The sequence below is a fragment of the Cotesia typhae genome, unplaced genomic scaffold (genome assembly GCF_013202065.1).
Source record: "Cotesia typhae breed Kobodo isofemale line unplaced genomic scaffold, CoteBio_Ctyphae contig_83, whole genome shotgun sequence".
NCBI classification, from domain to species: Eukaryota; Metazoa; Arthropoda; class Insecta; order Hymenoptera; family Braconidae; genus Cotesia; species Cotesia typhae.
This window is the reverse complement of record NW_027423769.1, coordinates 2253847-2275566: the sequence shown is the minus strand read 5'-3', so window position 1 is coordinate 2275566 and position 21720 is coordinate 2253847. Positions and strand designations below refer to the sequence as shown.

Sequence of the window (21720 nt, the reverse complement as noted above, 5' to 3'; positions counted from 1 at the left end):
GTTACTAGTTACTATTTAAATAGTAATATTACTACAGTAGTTTGATTGGGCTGTAGCGCCACCTGGGCCCTTTCTCGACGCGTCCCTGTCCTGCCGCAACTCCCCTTCTTTCTTCTTCTGTCCCTCAGTGCGTCTTTGTCAGAGCGTACTTTAGTACCGTAATCTACAGTATGTCTCGGTCGCTCCAGACAGCGACGTAGTTCTCCCCTCCGTGTTCGGTCTCTCTCGTTTACTGCCGCTTCGCCTCGCCCGGCCAACCGACCGTCCGTCTGTGTCTGTCCTTACGTCCGTCCGCGGTGTATAGTACAGTGTAAAGATCTATGGTTGTGTCGGTGTGTTTCTCTCGTGCTCGTGACGTTAACCTGCCGGCCCTGAAAATCATCGGGCCCTGACAAATCCGCCACCAAATTCGTACACCATCCCCTGGACTATTTACTCGGAAAGTTACATACTAAGTTACTAGTTTCTGGTGCAACATTATTCGCCACCGTTAGTGCTCATTTTTTATTTATTATTTTGTTTTAAATATCGCTAGTTAACCAGTATTGATAATTATTTTATTGAGAAATAAAATTATACGTGCCGTGTTATTGTCGTAACTACCAACGAGTATCAAACGCATAGCAGCAGTGCCAGCAACAAAACCAGTTACATCTTTCTTCATATTTAACCCAGTTCGTTCTCATATATATATATATATATATATATATATATATATATATATATATATATATATATATATATATATATATATATATATATATATATATATATATATATAACACTGAAGTTGACAGACATTAAAAATTTTTTTAGCAATTTAATTATTATTACAAAAATTTCACATGTGGAAATTTATAAAAATTACAAGTAAAAATTTTTAGAAGCTTTTTTTTATTATTATTGATTTGTTGTAAAAATTTTTTAAATTTTAACCTGACAGCTAACTTCAGTATCATTAAATTAAAATAAAAAAAAAATTTTTTAAAAATTAAAAATTAATAAAAATTACAAGTGAAAATTTTTAGAAGCATTTTTTTATTGTAATTAATTTGTTAAAAATATTTTTAAAATAGATAGCTGACTGCTAACTTCAGTATTATAAATATATTTTCATACATTGTGTTATTATCATTTTTATTTTACACATAGAAATATTTAAATGTGTTTTTGGTTTATTAAATAGTAGCGTGTCTTTTTTTTTTTTTTTTTTTTATTTATTTATTTATTTATTTATTTATTTAGATTTCTTCCTGGCAAAAAAAGTGAAGTGGCTATTTTTTAACTAAAAAAATATATTTTATCTGATTCTGGGTAAGAATAAGTGTAAATCAGTGACTCATTGTAGTAAAACATACTTATTACTTTTTACAGTTATTATCTCTATATATATGTCTATATATATTTATATATATAGACATATATATATATCATATGAGTGATAAGACAACTATCAAGTTCTAGCATCCTTGTCTCTTCATGACACACTAAGTGTAGCAAACGTCTGACAAAATTCTTTTTTTTTTGTTTTAAACAAACAAATTATCATTGTTGGTGTGAACACAATTTTTATGAATTTATATGTGTGAATATGCAGCAGACATTTTAGATTTTTTGCTTTATTTCAAGCACCAGGCATCTGGACTCTGAAATAAACTGCATTTAATATTTTGATAATTTATCAAAATTAATTAGTTTTTAATTTTTTTATTTATTCAATCATAAAAAAACATTTTTAAAAAATTGCATGTGTAATTTTTAAAATTTTTTGTTTTAATTTTTCAACAAAATAAATTATTAAAATTTTTAAATGTCAGCTAACTTAATTTTCATAAATTAATTTAGCAGATATTTTAAAAATTTTTTACAAATAAATTAAGAAATAAATTTTTTTTTAAATAAAACAATTAAAGTGATTGCTAAATTTAATTTGAAAATAAATTAAGCAGATATTTGATTATTTTAAGAATTTTTTAAAAAATAAATTATGGCAAAAAAAATTGACTTAAAAATTTTAAAAAATAAGAAAAGCAATTTTTTTAGAAAAAATCAATTTATTAAAAAAAATTAAAAAATACTTGACTGCTAACTTTAATGTCATAAATTAAATATATTTTTTTTGGAGTAAAAATTGAAAGAAAAAAAAAAAAAAATATTAAAACATCTGTTAGAAACAATTTGAAACAAAAAAATTAAAATTCAGTTACAAACAAAAAAAAAATTTTTTTCATAGGTTTTTTCTTAACAATAGTCAATACCTGCTTTCAGTGTCATTTATCTTGGGTTACTATGCACATCTAGCTTTTCTTTGTCTAATTATCTCCTCGGAATTATAAATTATTTGTGAGTCACCCAGGTTATTTTCTGCACCTGCACTAACCTATGTCCATGCTTTTTCTTCCAATATCTATCTTAATAAATAAATAAATAAATAAATAATAAATAATAATATTGCAGGAGTTTTTTCTCCATACAGTTATGCAGTTGTAAAATTACCGCGAGTGTTCTCTTTTCACTGTTCATGAGTCTTGAGTCTTGGCTCTGGGAAAGTTCAGTACAGGAAAAACGAGTGCTCGGTAGTGTCAGCAGCCAGCTAAGCCTTTTACCGAGAAATTAAAGCATAAGTGTTTAATAAAAGTTTTGTGGTTTGTGAATAAATTATTACAGTGAAAACTTTAAGTGCAATGGTGGATTTAAATAACAATAAACTTAAAGTACAATAAAAAAAAAATAAATAAATAAAATTAAATTAAAAAATAAAATTAAAAATAATAAAACAATATTGTTGGACTGTTGAGAAGAAATAAAATAACAAAAAATAAAATAATATTAAGAAGAAGAAGAAATGATTGGAGAGCATTTGATATTGTGGGACGCGCGACTACGCCATCTCCTCGCACTCGGTGCCGCTTGTGCTCTCTCGACAGTGTTTCTCCAGTAGTGCACGTTGACCCGGCGCAAACGCCGGGCTTCGTACCACCCGAAGGACTACGACCACGAAGACGACTTAGGATCTAGCTACGCGAATCTCACAGGTTCGGTTTTATTGGTTATATTTATTTTAATATATAAATTGTTTTATATTTATTAATTTTTGTTAATTGTTTTTATGAGATACTTGTATCTTATATGTCTTCAATTTTAATTACTGCTATTTCAGTTGTTCTCTTTGTAACTATGTAATTTAGTGCCGTTAAAAGTGTCTTAGCAACTCGTACCGAGTAAGTGAGTGAGTGAGTGAGTGAGTTAGGAAGATACTGGTGTTACGTTTCCTGTGTAACGCCCATCTTTTCTATCACCCGGACGAGGACGAAAACTAAACACTAATTCTTCGTCTACTTCCGTTATCCTCAAGGACGATTATCGCGGTGTGCACCAGCTAGTGAGTGAGTGCCTAATTCATTGTGCCAGTGCTTGGATTCATTTTTTTTTTTTTTTTTTTTTTTTTGGTTATTTAACAAGAAGAAATTTAAATTAAACCACACTGAAATTGACAGACATTAAAAATTTTTTTTGCCATTAAATATTATTAAAAAATTTCACATGTGAAAATTTATAAAAATTATAATTTTTTATTTTTTATTATGATTGATTTGTTATAAAAATTTTTAAAATTCTAAGCTGACAATTAACTTCAGTTAGCCGACATTTAAAAATTTTCAGAATTTTTTTTTATTGAAAAAATTATTATAAAAAAATAATAAAAAAAATTTTAAACGTTGGCTAAATTTACTATTAAAAATTAAAATTACACGAGAGTTAGCCGACGTTTTTAATTTTTTTTTTTTAAATTAAATTAAAACAAAAAAATATTTTTTTTAAATTGCACTTACAATTTATCAAGTTTTTTTATCATTTTTTCAATAAAAAAAAAAAAAAAAAAAAAAAAAAAAAAGTATAAACATTTTTAGAGCTAACTATATTTAAAAAAAATTTTTAACAAATAAATTATGGCGAAAAAAATTAAAAATATAATTTTTAAAAAATGATTTTTTGAAACAAATTTATTTGTTAAAAAAAATTTTTTTAAATGGTCAACTGCAAGCTTTAATGTCGTAAAATTTAGATTTCTTCATTGTCTATCGTTATTGTTCATTTTAAAAATAATAATAATAATAATGGCGATAATAAATATACGGGAATAGTGATGAAACTATAAAAGAGTATATGACCTCTGTAAACTACAAATAGTTAAAAGATTATTTATAGATCTTTCATGCTACTCTGCATTTTATTATTATTTATTTTTTAATCGACTCACCGACGGTAGATGTGATTTTAGAGTCTTAAAATTTTTATATTGTAAAAAAAGTGATTTTTTTTTTTAATTTTAGTGACATATTTTAAAAATAATTTTTTATAAATCCAAAAAAAATTATGGTAATATTAATATTAATAATAATAATTAAATGTGCGTGTTAACAATGAGTTAATTTATAAAATAATTTAAAATTGAGCAAGTTCCATTTTGTGAACATCGACATTGCAATTTAGTCTACCGACGCGTTGACATACTCGTTCATTAAACGCCTAGATTTTTTTATTTAAATCAATGAACGAATTATTATTATTAATGTTATTATTATTATTGGGTAAAAAATAACGTAAGGTAGTAAATTATCACTAAATATTCTACAGTCTTTATCAGTGCTGATAATACTATTTTTTTATTGATGATAAAATATATATCAGTGCTCGTATTTAATCAGTGGATTAATAATTTAATAAAATAATAATAAAAAAAATTTATATATATATATATATATATATATATTTTTTTTTTAAGGGTGGAATTTTATTTTTGATAATTAGTTTTGTGGATTTCTGGTTTTTAATATAAAGGGATTTTAGTCTTTATATTTGGCTTCAGTTGTACGCCAGTTTCTTATGAAGTAGTTTGATGAAAAATTTTTTTACCTACGTGATAAAATTATAAAATATTTAATAACAAAAAAAAAAAAGAAATTTATAGTTTTGGATAAAAATACATTGTTTGTGATAAAAATGCTTTGACGTGGAAAAATAATTTTTTTTTTTAGTGAGTGATATTTAATTAAAAAAAATTATTTTTGTGATATAATTGTCAACATTGAAAATTAATTGTAGAACAAATTTAGTGATAAGTGTAATTAATAGGCCAGTGATTTTAATATGAGTTTTTAAAAATGATTTATAAATAAAATAAAAAAAAATTTATTTGATTTTTAAAATACTTATTCAAGGTTTAGCTTTTTAAATCGGTCAAAATAAAATTTGATTTTAATTGATTGATTAATTGCCAGGATGTTTCTGATAAAAAACAATAAACATTTTCAAATTCGAGTTAATTACGAGTTATTAATTGAATAAAAATAGAATTTACTTGAAGATATATATTTTTACGTTACTTAAACGTTTGATGACGTGGAGCTGTCTCGTTCGTGATATGATGTCATCGGTGAAAAGATTTAAGAATTTTAAATAATATATAAAGGATGTAGGTTTATAATTATTGACAATAGTATTTTATTTTCATTTCGGCTTTTGTATAAATAAATAATTACATTAATAATTAAATTAACACTCTAAATGGGACATAAAAAAATTGCATTACGAATTACTGTTAACTTAAAAATAATTCTCAGCGACCTTCTGCTGTTATTTACTCGCAATTATCACCATTCTCGTATATTTTATTATATAAAATACCGCAGTTTGTTTAATGAAAAAAATTTTATTTCTTTTTCTTGTTATCTGTATAAATAACCGATGTTCAATATTTTATGAATCCAAGTCGAATGCTACCAATTATCTTCTTTTTATTCTACTGTGTTTTAATAGATCTCGAAAAAAAAATTCAAGTTTTTAATTAAAAATTTTTACATTTAAATTTGTGAAATTTTTAGTGTTAAAAAATTTTTAATTGACATTTTTTTTGTTATAGTTTAAATTGTGAAAAAAATTATCTTTGTTTATTAAAAAATAATAAAAAATTAAAATTATTAATTTTTTTCAAAAAAATAATTTAAAGTTCTTTTTTATTGAATTTGTCAAGTTTTTTTTATAAACAAAAGTTTTTAGTTGATTTTTTTTCAAGTTTAAATTATAAAAAATTTATCTTTGATAAAAAAATTAAATTTTTTAATTTTAAAAATTTTTACTAAAATTATAAATTATTTCAAAAAAATTATTACAAGTTTTTTTTATTAAAATTTGTTAAGTTTTTTACGTCAATATATTTTTAGTTATTTTTTTCTTAATTTAAATTATCAAAAAATTAAAAAAAATTTATTTTTGAAAAAAAAAAATTAAAATCAAATTTTAATATCTGAAATTTTTTACTAAAATTATGAATTTTTTTATCCAAAGTTTTTTTTTTATAATTTAAATGATAAAATAATTTAAGTTTACATTTTTTTTTCAAGATCTCTAAAAATATTAGTAAAATTAAAGAAATTTTTGTGATGAATTAAAAATCTCAAAAAAAGAAAAAGAAAAATTTATAAATTTTCAGTAAAATAAAATTTTATAAATTCTTTAAAAATACCCGTGAGTTTAACAAAAGAATTTTTAAAATTCAATCCCAGAAAACAAAACTAAAATCTTGCCCGAAGCCAGAAAGAGCCCAAAATCTAAAAGCAAGTTTCTAAACTCTGAGTATAAAGAATAATTTTAGTACATATAAAATTTTTTTCTCATTCTCATTCTCGTTCTTGTGTCCACAGCGCCTGGTTTAGGTATATGTTAGTTATATGTAGAGAATACTCAACTCGCAATATAAAGAGAACGGCCCGGATCTTTTTATTTCCATTTCCATGATATGCATAGTACAACATACACAACTAAACTGAAAGAGCTAGCCAGTAAACACGTGCATATTTCGTGCACATCATACATCAGTAATCCAAAGTAAAGGCGTGTGCTGCTTTCATACATAGCCCTTCGCCAACATAACGCTGTTTAATACTAAACACAAAATATAAGTCCTGTATGTACATGTATGTGGTAAATAGAGACATCACACACTTACAAACTCACAGTCGACAGTAAAGTCGTACATCTTTATGCTCTTTTCAGACAGATAAACTTTTATCTAGACGGCTACTCATATGCAAATATTTATTCAATCGCTATATTGGCTGAATTAGCAACAAAAATATAAATTAACATAGAGAAGACAATTTTTTTAACAAAAAAAATATAATTATTGCTGTATTGTACATTGAGAAAAAAATTTATTTTTTTTTTTTTAAATAATTTTCTTAATTCAATAATTTTTTTTTTTTTTTTTTTTTACTTAATTTAATAATTTAATAATTTTTCTTTAATTAAAAATTAAATATTATTTTTGATTTAATAATTTTTCTCTTAAATAAAATTAATTAATTAAGATGAAAAATTTTTTAGTTCAAGAATTTTTTTACTCCAATTAAAAAAAAAAATTAAGTTAAATTAAGATGAAAAATTCTTGAATCAAGTTAAATTTACTCCAATTAAGAGGATAAAGTTCTTCAAAACTATTTACTAGATTTAAATTAATTTTTTTTTCTGTGTATAAGTGAAAATTACAATCCTAAAAAATGTAATCTCAATCTCTAGCTCTGCTCCTCTTCCTCGGAATTAAAAACCTGGAATGAACAAAAATTAAAATAAGAACTTTTTAAAATATAAAAGTAGTTTGATCTACGCTGCCCTGGATAGAGAATTCAGTGTTATATCTAATCCAGAACACAGAATAAAGTTTATCTGAGTTTACTACCGCGGTTTAGTTCGCCGTCAAGGATAGCGAGAGATGGACAGCCTGTGTGCTGGATTTCGGGGCGTGTTGGATAGGAGCAAGAGAGGATGTACGATCAACATGATGTAATGTAACGTACATTATGCTCACAATGTTGCCTGGCATTCTCATCTGTTATTATTCTCATATGTACTGGCCAGAGTACTGTACACTATACACTATACACGGCTACACCCGCGATGATGATATCGTAATGACGACGGTGATTCAACATTCTCATTCTTGTTATACGTATCCAATCATTATTGGTTACTCCGTGATACCGTATGCTTAAAAAATTTCAGCATCACTTCAAACAACTCATTAAAATAAAATAAAAAAAATTCTTGAACTAAGAAAATAATTTTGAAATTTTATTTGTTTTTAAGAGGGAATTCTAGTGTGGAAGCATAAATTTTAGGTCATTTTTTTCAAGTGCCGTAAAAAAAAAAGGCAACCAACATTTTTACTGTCTATTTTTTTATAAGTTATTTATTAATACTATAAAAATACAGAAAAAAAAATATAAAAGTGAAAAAAATTGAGAATTCAAAAAATTAGCAGCTGATAAAGTGGAGGGGGGACCATGCTCACGATTCCAACCCTCCTAGCAATTTGAAATAAAAAAAAAATAAAAAAGATTATTAATCTAGAGATTGAATTTCAATTTTTAGTATTTTTAAAAAATTTGAAAAAGTAATTTTTTTTTTTTCAGGCATTTGCCATTTTGTAAAAAAAATTTTTTTCCAACTTTTTCCTAGTTCATAAATAATATAACAAAAATTATTTTTTTTTATTTTTTTCTATTTCAGATTTAATCAAGTGGAAAAATTATTAAATTAAATAGTTGTGTTTGATTCAAGTAAATTTTACTTTTAATAATTTTTTTACTTGATTAAAAAATAATAAAATTCTTTTAAATTATGTTCTTAGTTCAATAATTTTTCTCTGCAATCAAATTAATTTTTTTTATCATTGTTGAATTTACAATAAATTTCCAATAATAGTTTAAAAAATTAACTCTGCAGTAGAATGAAGTAATATAAATTTATTATATGAAATTTATTGAGAAGAAATGTTTAAAATCGTGAAATGCGTGAACAAAAATTAAGAGCTTGCATATTTAAATATAAACAAAAATTCTGGCGAAAGCTGAGTATGAAGTACGAGGGAGTGGAAAGTAATCGATACTGGTACGGGTACTTGAGGTGCGACAAATGCGAAAAGGAAAAAATTCAATATTACGCGACACATTTTCATCTCTAAGATTATCACGAATATTATTGGTTGCTGGGGAAATATTGGCTTTTTCCCATCTTTCTTTCCTACATTACTACTGCTTTCATTATTATTATTATTACAATTTTTTTTTTGTTATAAACTTTCTTTTTTTATCTTCTACTGAACTAGAGCAACGAAATAATTTATAAGGAAAGTTAATCTTGGACATTTTGCGGAAAACGTGTGCGCTATGGAATAATGTCATCATCGGTTCTTTATTTAAATCCAAACAATCGGAAAATTATTTCACAGCAATTATCTTATAACCGGGTGAAAAAGTTCCTATTTGAGTACATTGATATTTAAAGTCAAATAAATATATATCTCTAAATATACTAACAATAACGTTGGACTTGTAACTTGTAACTATACATTAAAAGTACCGTACAATAATATTCTTCAGTATTTAGCAAAGATGGTGGATGACCTTTAAAGTGATGAATCATAAACATAAATGCTTAAACTTTTAAATGAAGATTACTATCATTTATATTATTAAGAAAATAAGTAAAATTTTGTGACCAGGATAGTGATAAAGTCGGTTTTTTTAGTGAAATTTAGTGTCATTGCAAAGCTATAGATATTTTTAAAGATATAAGCTCATCCTGATGTTACACTCATCGAGACCTTTCATTTGAGTACCCACATCAATTTTTCATATATTTTATATATATATATATATATATGTATATATGAAAAATATATCAAAAATGCATGTGGGTACTCAAATGAAAGCTCTTGATGAGTGTAACATCAGGTTGAGCTTATATCTTTAAAAACGTTAATAGTTAAGAAAGTACCGTGCAATTTAACAAAATCACATAGTGACTGCAAGGTTATTAGTAAATAATAAATTTATAAATACAAATAACTCTTATTCATAATCTCTATACATAAAAAAAAAAGCGTATTTGTCCTGATTTATTTAGTTACTTGGTTTATTTAATTTTCATCCTATTTAATTTACCAGAAGCAGTCGAGTAAAGAAAAACAAAAGATTAAACAACTTAAACAAAGTAATATAAAGTGAAAACGCCCGAGGGCTTGTCGGTCAATATATAATATATCTAGATATAAATTATATAGATGTATACAATAACAATAATATAAAATTATTCTTACAATAAAAGTCCCAATATTATAATAAAAATATTTTTCTGGCGTAATGTGACTGAAGACAAAGAAAAGACAACAATTAAATCGGGTTTGTTAAAATAAAACGCTTAAAATTGGCCGTTGGCCATCCCAGTACGCTCCCGCCATTTTGTGAAGCTTATTCTTTTCTCTGTTAGCCGATATGCACTGCTGTGCTGCAGTGATGTTAGTATAGTGGTCATCGCGAGCAGACACGGCTACGAACTTGAGGCAGAACTTACCAACACCAACAATGACATATTCATACATACTGGCTTCAATGTTGGGAGTTGTAAGTCCACTAAGTCCTCAAGAATAACCGGTCTACTCGTCTTGCTCGTTTAATCTTTTCATTACTCGTCAAGAGTATCTCTGCTTTGCTAGCAAATGTGATAGCTTCTTCAGTTCTAGCTACTCTATTTTATCGAACTTGATAAAACGCTCCAATTACTGGATTGTTACTCTATCCAGCTAATGTCGATACGTTGGTACTTACTTCTGCCCCGAAATCGAGTTTATCTTGCTCTGATGACCATATTTGTGCAAACCGGGTCATTAAAGACTTTAAAAATGTTTTATTTTTGTTAAAAAATAAATAATACCTTTAATTTCTTCAATTTATACGTTATTTTTTGGCGAAAACACGAAAAAACATTAAACTTGTTGACTGACGACAAGATGGCGGCTAATTATAAAATGAAAGCGGGAAAATTTTAAATTCAAAAATTTAAATTTTATGCTTAGTGAAATTTTTTATTAAAAACTAAAATTAAATTAAAAGAACGCTGAAAAATTCTTAATTATTATACTTAAACATTTTTGACAAACAATTTAAATGATAAATATTACATAGTTATTATTATAATCACTATTATTTATTACAGTTAATTTTTTTCCGTGAAGAAATGAAAAATTAGCAAACTGATTTTTTCGTAAATATTGATCGAATTTAAAAAATTTTAAATTTCCTCAGCTCGTTTCCACCGGAAGCCATTCTGACACTCTTGAGTTGAATTTCGTCCCCAGGAATTCGATTCACTGACAAGGCGCAATATTCTTATTTCTTTTTTTAGTTTTACTTTTATCTGTCAATGGGGGACACACATTGGCATTAACATGAACGCATTCGAGTAACACGTCTTCAAGAGAAAGACACGTTTTCAACTCTTATTCTACGCCGGAAGCTTCAAGAATATTACATTCAGCCCGCATCTTCATTCTGTTCCTTTTGTTTTTGTTTATTTCTATTCTAAAATCTTCTTCTTCTTCGTCTTCATCTTTATCTCTTGCAATTAAAGATTGTTTTATTTTCAAATTCATTAATAGTCTTCTCGATAAGTTCAATCAATAATTTAAACAAAACATTGTCACCATTTCTTCAGCTAGGTAGCATTCCGGCCGCCATTTTCTCAGATGAGCGACGCCATCTTGTTGAACATACTCTTTGAAGTATTAATTCGATATTTCTCATCTATTTCTTCATTTAATCCCAAACAAAATAGAATTTTTATTATTTTTATTGATTTTTTTTATTTTTAACCTCCGGCAAAAGATTATTTTTATAGTTAACCGTATCTTAATTACTTATTTATTTATTTAGTTGTTTACAGTGACCCAAATAGTAAAATCATTAACACAATTTATTAATTAAATTCTGTATTAATACAAATAATGTAATAAGTTTTTGTAATAGATTGCGACTTATGCATTTATATAACAGTAGAATTTAGTAGGAGGAAAGTGAATGCATTACTTGGTATTTTAAAATAACATAAACTACACGCAAAAAAGAAAAATGGAAAAATTACATTATAAATAGTAACAAGTGTCGTTTTATATATATATATATATATATATATATATATATATATATATATATATATATATATATAAAATTGCAGTTTAAAATAAGGTAAAAGCCCCAATTATTGACACTCTAAATTATTTTTAAATTAAATTAAATTTTTATTAAATTCTAATTAATTAAAAAATTGAAAAAAATTACTGTCAGTTCAAAATATTAAATATTAATTAAAAAAAAAAAATTTAGCACCAGTTCATCATTTATAAAATTATCTAACATAAATTGTGAAAAAAAATTTTTTTTTAAAATTGACGTAGAAATTTTAAAAAATTAAAAATGCAATTTTTTTAATTAATTTTTTGGAACAAATTTGCTTGTTGAAGAAAATTAAAAAATTGTCAAGTGACAGCTAAATTGAATGTCATCTTTTACCTTTATTTTTTTAAACGAAAATCTAATATTTATTAATGATTGATTATTTTAAAAAAGAAATGACATATTCTTCTTAAATTAACACAAAAACGTGTTAAATATTTAACACAAAATTTTTTACTGTGTACAATCTGAAACTGTAATTTTTCCAATTTTTTTTTTTTTTTTTTTTTTTTTTTTTTTGTATGAAGCGCCACGTTACATTATATAATGTAATTTTTCCGTGTAAATTTAATTTAAAATTAACAAAAAAAAAATTGAACATTATTTTGCATTAAAGTTAATCTTATGAATACAAAAGGAAAATATTTTGATAAGAGAGTGCTTGTCAAGATTCCTTCAAGAACGAGATCTCAACGTCACTTTGTAGACTTAGCATTCTTATATTGCGACACGGAATCCGCGAGGTACGGTGACGAGTTGTTGTTGCTACTAGTTTAATACTTTCGCAATTTCCATATAGAAATACCCAGTAAAGAGACAAGAGATACCAGATACGTATCCGCGTTGTTTTGCAGTATTACTCTGTTTCTTCTTCTTGTTCTGCTCGTGGGAGCTCACCCACGTATTTACCCACGCGCCATACTCTGAATTTTTAAAACTCTTTATGGCTAAGATATTTATATTATATTATTTATATTATTACTTTACATCTTACAAACATGCTGATATATAAAAAAAAAAAAAAAAAAATTTGATATTAATTGATGATTTTGTTTCTTCTTCAAGCAAATTAGTCTTCAGTCCAGGTGTAACTAGACCGGTTTAAATAAAAGTATTAAAGAAAACTGTTAATACAACGATTTTTCGCTGATTAGCGTCAATCTATGCGTCTCTAATTAGTTGAGAAACATTTGCGTCACCTTCTCGTGTTCTACTTTTCGTCCTCTCCAACTCAAACTCATTGGACAGTGACGCTCACTTTTAACCGTATCTTCTAAACAAAACAAAACATAAATAAAAACATGCGTGTTGATTTTATTCAGATGCATTTGAGATAACGATTGGCTATTTATAAGCCCGCCAAAAATATTTTAAATTACTTGGAAATTTATTTTTTCGAGGAATAAACGCGGTTGTACGTGCATTGCATATACCGACACCTCTTTCATCCCCTATTGTTTATTCTCAGTTCGTAATTGCAGGGAAAATATATTTATAAGTACTTACTCATAAAAAGAGACAAGAAATAATAACAATAACAATTATTGAGGCTGACGATACAAAGAGGAAGACACGAACAAGTCGAGACTATTTGAATTGAATTTAAAAATCTAAATAAAAAGAAAAAGGGGGTCGCCTTTATTTATTTTTATTTCGCGGCCCACTTGCTTACTACTATATCCGTTGGGTATTTGTATTTACTTTTAAAAAGGTCTCACAGACTAAAAAATACTCATTTCTTCGTTTGCCGACAAAATGGCGGCGGGATTTAAAATGGAGGCGCTAAGCGCGGGAAAATTTGTATATTTAAAAATTTTTAATGTTACTTTGCTAAATTTTTCTTCTTTTTTAAATAAATATTAAACTTTTTCTTTGTTTTAATGAAAATAAAGTCGGAAATTAAATGCATAAACGTAAAATTCTCTAGAATTGTCGGGTACAAAAGAAGATAGTAATCACAAGGATAGAGATTTAATTTAAATGGTCTTAGAATTGGATAAAGGGTCTACATATGTAGATAGCGGAGCTTGGAGCATATGGTCGCATCAATGTGGCGTGACCTCGGTCTTGCCAGACGCCCGCCTGCACGAATAATCTTATGGCTCCTCACGCGATTATCGAAAGCCCTCTCTCTATAAACTTCCTCACTCTCCCACGAAGAGTGATGTTGATGTTGAATATATATATATAATAATGTTACATAGAATGTAGAATGTAGAGTAAAGAGCAAACAAGACTGCTGTTCAAACTTCACCAAATAGTTTAAATTCATATTCACAAATCTTTTAATTCAATTATTTTGTTATTTTATAAACTCGTACTTGTTTTTATCAAAAATTCTTTTTTAATTTCTTTAAATTTTAATTTATATGTATTATATTTGAGCTTTTTGGACATTGAGATTATGAGTAGGTCAGCTAGTTTTATTCAGTCATATATATTGCCAGCGACCTACTATCTTCTCTTTAACACGGCATTCATTCACATGCAATAAGATGTCCATGTAATGGATATACATAAACATAAGGTACATTCATATCCACTCTGTGACTAAATTATTAATTTTATCGATTTGCTAAAGAAGGTCCTGATTTTTTTTTTAACTCAAAATTGTTAAAAAATTTTTCTAAAAACTTAAAATATGTTAATTTATCAATAAATTTGTTTTTGTTAATGTTAAAATATCGAAGAAGATATTTTTTAATTTTTAAATATTCAAATTTTCCCGCTTTTGGCGCTTTGAGGCATCCATTTTGTAAAACGGTGGCCATTTTGTCTTCGGAAGACAAGAGACAGTAATTTTAGATTTATTTACCATTTTTAATGAGTTTAAAATATTTATAAAGCAATATTAATAATAAAAATTAATTAAAAAGGACAATTAATAACAAAAAAATATTTTTTCTTTGTTACAGATGCATTTTTCACTTGGAAAACAAGGCTTGGAGTTTTAAAAACTGGCAGCGTAGCTGAAGAATAATAACGAATTGATAAATGGAGTTAAGAATAGTGACGTGAAGAAGAAAAGAGGGATAACCAAGCGGCAATAGAAAATAACAAAAAAAAAGTTTAGCTGCGCGCACACTTAACATGCGTGTGTCTATTACTATTACTTGACATTCAACATTCATCAAACCCCGACTTGGCTTATTACAATATACAACTATACTTCTTAAAGCTAATGAAGAAATAAATACTAATTCTTCTTGTAGAAAAATAAATAAAGAATAATTCGAGTAAAAAGTGACAATGCTGTAGAGGGAGCTCTGGAAGTCATCTGTAGCAGTGGAGATGCACATCAAGTCGGTGTAGTTGTGTGGCGATGACGGCAACTCCTTCTCGTTTATCAACGAGGAAGTGCGAGGCGGAGAAGGAAGAAACGGAAAAGGAACCCGAGACCGATCTTCAGGATTGCCAGCAGAAGCGGAGCTGGAAAAACTCGGTCGGGAGATGCTCCTCGAAGGCGAGCGACCTAGCCCAAGTCACGAGGTGCGATGGTCACGAATAGACCACGAGATTGATTAAATAAATACATACATTCATACTTACATACACCCGTATCAATAAATAAGAAGATAGATACCTCAATAGAGTCATTGAAGAGAGAAAGTGATATATATATATATATATATATATATATATATATATATATATATATATATATTTGGTGTTTGCTATTTGCTCTATTATCATTATTATTATGTGTGTATGTAATGAGGCTTTCAAGAGACTATAATAGTACTAATAGTACGAATAAGATACGTGAGTGTATCGCGTGTCAACTGATCAGTGATAAAGAGTTCGCTGTTTTGTTTACTCCAATATTATTATTACTATTATTTATCATCAATTTTATTTGCATGGATTTTCACCTCCTTTTATTTCTTCTTTATTCTTTCACTAGTTTTTCTTATTCTTAACATTATTTGGGCGGGATTGTTGTGCTTTGGGTGTCTGGAACTTGAAAATTATTCATAAGTATTTTTCATTTTAAACAGTTTTAATTTTTCCATTTTTATACAAAGAACTAGAATTCAAATTTGCGCGCGCAAGCGCGCGCCTTACTATAGCGTTTGCATATATTTTCATGCTCATGATATATTCGACCAATCACGTTACGAATAGTTTGATGCCACATACATTTCATCTCAATTTTATATAAGGATTACTTAAATTTTTCAAAATATTTTCAATTTTTAAAGAAAAAATTTTGATAAAAATCATCAGTTTAAAAAAATACTGTAATTACTTAACATCTGATAATTTTTTGAATTTTTATAATATATAAATTATTTAAAAAAAAAAAAATATTTTTAAAAATTCGCACTTGTAATTATTTTTTATAAGGAAATTCAATAAAAGTTTGAACTTAAAAAATTTTCAGACAGTAGCCAGTATAATCCAGATTATACTGGGTGATATCTGGATTATAGTAGCTTTTCTTAAAAAATAAATTTTTTTAAATTATCAGATGTCTGCTAATTGCATATTTTTTAAATTTCACGAAAAATTTTATCAATAATAATTTTTAATAGTTTAAAAATTTTTAAAAAATATGATTTTAGAAGCAATTTTTTTGGCAATTTCTGAATTGCCAAAAAAATTAAATCTGTTAAATTCTTCCCGGTTAGACTTATCAGCACTATCCTTGACAACAGCACCTAGTATTTCAAGTTACACCTGCGCGCGCAGTACCACGGTGTGTACTCGATATCTCACACAACACCTAACACATACACGTACGCAAACAAACAAAATAAAACAAAGAACAGAAGACTACTCACCATAAAACCACGCGCAATATGCCACCTGTGAAGACAATAAGACCCGAGCGAGACAGAATCGAATCAGAGAGAGACAGGAAGATTGAGAAAAAGAGAAATGCTAGACTTTTCAACCTTCAGTTTCTCCGCTACGCCCTCTACTCCCCGCGTTTAGTTCTGTCACGCTTCCTCGGTTCATCCGCAATCAAAAATCATATTCTACATACTCTCGTTTTTTATTTATTTTATTTTTTTTTATTTTTTAGTTGTCTTCTTTTTTGTTTCCTTTTTACTGGATGTGTATTCAAATAATACAATAGTCCGAATCAAGGTTGCCAACATGTACGGCTAATTATTGTTTCAGTTGAATGCTACTTGCCAGTATATATATATATATATATATATATATATATATATATATATATATATATATATATATATATATATATATATATATATATATATATATATATATATATATATATATATATATATATATATATATATATATATATATATATATATATATATATATATATTTAGCAATATAACAACTTTCAATATTAGCCGTATGCGATATATAGATATTCAAATAAGCTACTGACCTTCAGTACTACCCCAATTACGCACTCGCCTCTTTATTACTATTTTTATTTGTTTTTCTGCGTGAGAATATTTCACAGTTCTAATTTAATTGATGGTACTAAAATTAGCCGATGTTTAACAATTTTTTGATTTTTTTTTATTAATTAAATTACAATTGAAAAAAAAAATTTTTTTTTTTTTAAATGTGAAATTTTTCTTGGCAATTATTTACTAGTGAGGTCAGCCCCATTTTTGGCTAAAAGAAGAATATTATTTTTAATTACACAAAGTAAGCTTATTGTTGACTAGAAAATTTTGATAAGCCGGATGAAAATATCTGAGTTTAAAATAAAGTTGGAATTAAAATAAAATTATTTGTTTATTGTATTTGATTAAAATAATCTTAACAGTACACTAAAGTGATTCATAAATTTTTATGGTATTTTTTTTTTGTCTAAGAAAAATAAATCAAAAATGTGTAAATTGCAGAAAAAAAGTTGTTTCTAGTTAGATTAAAATTATCAATTTTATATGAAGAAAGATTTAATTACTGGTCATAAAATTTCATTTTTTTTTTTAACTTTAATTATTTTTTCTTGATAAAAATGCAGTTTTGTGGTCATCTAATATTTTTAAAATAAAAATTTGACATTTTTGATAAACTTTAAGAAAAAAAAATGAGTTATTGTAAAAATTTTTTTTTTCGAGTTTTAATTTTAAAAAATTTCTAAATGTCAATTTTTTTGTTTTTAATTTTTTTGCCATAATTTATTTGATAAAAAAATAATAAAAATTTAATAAATATCCGTTAAATTAATTTTCAGAAAAGTTAAAAAATTTCTAAATAATTATTTAATGACAGCGCAAAATATAAAAATGAAATTAAATAAAAATCTACTGACCTGTATTAATATTTTCTTATTTTATAATTTTCAGATATTTAACAATTCTATTGGCGGACGAGGACAAGAGGTGCAACGACACAAACGACCAACAAGTAAACGAGCTGTTTAATTTATCTGTGCAAGTGTGTAAATCAACGTGAGAAATATTTAAGTGCTAAAGTTTAATAATATTAAGGATATAATAATAAATATATAATAATAATAATAATAATAATAATAATAATAATAATAAATAATTTGTGACGTGATATTAACAAGTTTAAAAAAAAATTAGTGTACAGCGACGAGGATATTTGTGAATACTTGTGGGCTGAGTAGTGCGGCTTACCATTAATAGTAATATTAATAATAATTATTATTATTATTATTAATTTAATTAAAAAAAAAAAAAAAAAATCTAAATCGATTGGTTTGTTATTGTTATCGAACACGCGTTCTTAAGTTTGTGAATAATCGGCTGGATGCACGGGCGCGTGTATTCGAGCGTTACTTTACCAACCGCGGCCTTGTGCGCGTTCAGTGTCATCGCTGCAGCAGCAGCAGCAGCAGCAGCCGCGTCCTCGTGACTTGAGACCACTCAAACAAGGATATTATCATTTTTTCTGCAAAGGGTGATGTCATTACTGGTGAGTTTTATTAACACTTGTTATTATTATTATTATTAATATTAATATTTTAATAAAAATTACACACCACACACTTTACTTATCTGGCTTATTTATTTTTTTTTAATTTAGGTTTACAGGCGTGTGCATTACAATTACGGGTACAGATAATAAATAACCAAAGAGTTCTTATGACCAAAGATTTTGATCTAAACCCAAAACACCGGGTTCCTGGACAGATGCGATGTAATTTACACTTTATTTTAGAATTATTGTTTTTATTGAACATCAAATTTTAATGGCTATACTTTATCAATGATTTTTATATATAACTTTTAAATTTCATGAAAATTAAGTTAGCCAACATTTAAAAATTTTTATTATTGAAAAAATTATTACAAAAAAATTTTAACTTTAAGTACAATTTCTAAAAAATATTTTTTTGTTCTAATTTAATAAATACAAAAATTAGAAACATCGACTAACTCTTTAGGATTAGTCAATTTCATGGTATGTACGGGAATAAACTGACAATTGACAATTTTTTTAATTTTTCTTAGCAAATAATTTTTTTTTTTTTTTTTTTAATTATTAATAATAATAATCAAAAAGTAATTAGATATCTGTTTAATTTGGTATCGTAAAATTTCACGATAATAAATATAACAATCATCCAGTAATTTTTTTTTAATTTTTATTTTGATAATTGAATACTTGAATTGAGAAATGACGTTTTGTTTTGTTCACTGATGATATTTTTAACGATATAAGCTCATCTTGGAGTTACATTCATCGAGACCTTTCATTTGAGTACCCACATCAATTTTTCATATATTTTATATATTTATATATATTATATATATTATATATATATGTATATATGAAAAATATTTCAAAAATGCATGTGGGTACTCAAATGAAAGCTCTTGATGTGTGTAACATCGGGATGAGGTTATATCTTCAAAAACGTCAATAGTCAAAAAAGTACAGTGCAATTCTACGTGTAAAATTTATACAAAATTTTGTTAAATTAAATAAAATAAAAAAATTGGTCAAGTGTCATCTAAATTTAGTATCATAAAATTTTAAATAAAAATTTTGATCGTAATTATTTTATAAAAATTTTTAAATTTTTATTTTTAAAATACAATATCAAAAATAAAAATTTCTCCAAAAAAGAAGCTCAAATTAAAAAAATCAACGGCCATGTAAAAATTTAAATGACAAACAAAGTATGTAAAGCATAGACATATATATATATATATATATATATATCTAGAACGAAGTAAAAGCGAAAGTTAAGGGAAAGGGAACGCTGAAAGGGATTTACTATCGCAGCTTTAGAGCCCTGTCCATTCAATACAAGGGTTGTGTTTTATTTTTTTATTTTAAAAAGTTAATCAACAATTTATTACTGAAAAATTTTTATCATTATCAATGTCAATTAAATTTTATTACTACTATTATTAATTTGAAAAAAACCTATCGATAAACTGTAGCTTTAATTGATATTTCCTGTGTAATTTAAAAAAAAAAAAGTAGATGTTCAATAATAATTATCAATTGCAACAAAACACTAGATTAAAAACGCAATTAATAATAAAAATTTTCGACGAAGACTTCCTTCGATAATAGATTTATTTATTACTTTAATAGTTTTCTTGCCAGTCACCTGAAGATCTAGTTATAGTTATAGCAATCAAACGTTGATGGAAATGACATTGAATTATTCAAGACATCGACTTACAACTACACTCTTAAACTTTTTTAGGCGCAAAACATAATATTATCACGTGACAGTAATTAGTTATTATTTATTATTATATTATAAGTAATGAATAAATTAATATGGAGATATATGTATCGCGTTATGACGGCGTGTTATTAAAAAAAAAAAAAAAAAAAAAAAAAAAAAATTGAATAATTATAATTAAAATTATAATAAGTATCACGTCTAAAGCAAGATCCAGCTTGTCATTAACCTACATCAGCAATCGTTTCATAGATCTGCTGTATTAGTAGAGTTGCTAAGAGTCTGCACGCCATAAGAGGTTCATGTCCACCCAGTTGGAACAACCTTAAATCTGGGTTACGCGGGTTATTTTTTATTTTATTAATTACACGCACTTATTTTATTATTCATTACTTGTTTTATTCATCTAACGAGTATTATTATTAATATTAACGGATTTACGGATTATGAATAAGAAAACTTTGGCTTAATGATTTTTTTATGACTCTATACATAGTTTGGGTATTTTTTAAATAAATTAAAAAAAAAATAGCGCTAATTAAAAATATTAAAAAATAAATTATTAAAAACTCCTCGAAAAATTTGTCATAAAAAATTTACTATTGCTGAAAAGCATATGAAACCTTTCCAATGATACTAAATTTAGTTCAAAAAATTTATTTTATCATACAAATAAACTCGAGACAAAATTTTTTTCATTTTATTAATTATGTATATTGTTTAGAGAATAAGAAAAATTTTTTCCCAGGATAGTCATATGATAAAATCGGGTTTTTTTTTTTTTTTTTAATGTTATTGCAAAGGTCTTGAATTTGAGCCTATTCAAGGTTTCATTTAATTCTCACCGATAGTCAGTTTATTATGATAAGTATTTAGGCTGACTTGGAAAATATCTCTTTATACATAATTATGAAATGACCTTGTATTTTGAGAACTATTGGCATTTTTAACGATATAAGCTCATTTTGGAGTTACACTCATCAATACCTTTCATTTGAGTACCCACATCAATTTTTCATATATATTTTATATATTTAT

The 21720-nt window shown here is 26.0% G+C and overlaps 1 protein-coding gene and 1 long non-coding RNA gene across 11 annotated transcripts in view; one reads left to right on the top strand and one right to left on the bottom strand.

The window, feature by feature from the left end:
• The window catches only part of Smr (nuclear receptor corepressor smrter), a 64539-nt gene that overhangs the window by 1121 nt on the left and 41698 nt on the right, over positions 1-21720 (top strand). For 2 of the 10 annotated variants that reach the window (XM_074252113.1, XM_074252104.1), the window contains exons 1-4: positions 2897-3035; positions 14987-15560; positions 18356-18950; positions 19062-19175. In XM_074252113.1, the coding sequence (XP_074108214.1) occupies positions 19121-19175 (55 nt within the window). In that variant the 5' untranslated portion in view covers positions 2897-3035; positions 14987-15560; positions 18356-18950; positions 19062-19120. Of the gene's footprint in view, positions 1-217; positions 675-1245; positions 1315-2896; positions 3036-3274; positions 3387-14986; positions 15561-17531; positions 17709-18355; positions 18951-19061; positions 19176-21720 lie in introns of those variants that run through there. The other 8 variants (XM_074252109.1, XM_074252107.1, XM_074252105.1 and 5 more) reach the window with 8 other exon arrangements.
• LOC141533307 (uncharacterized) lies at positions 1321-2638 on the bottom strand. Its single transcript, XR_012480238.1, has 3 exons — positions 2497-2638; positions 2259-2407; positions 1321-1646 (listed from the first exon to the last, which is right to left on the bottom strand). It is a non-coding gene; the product is annotated as an uncharacterized LOC141533307 (long non-coding RNA).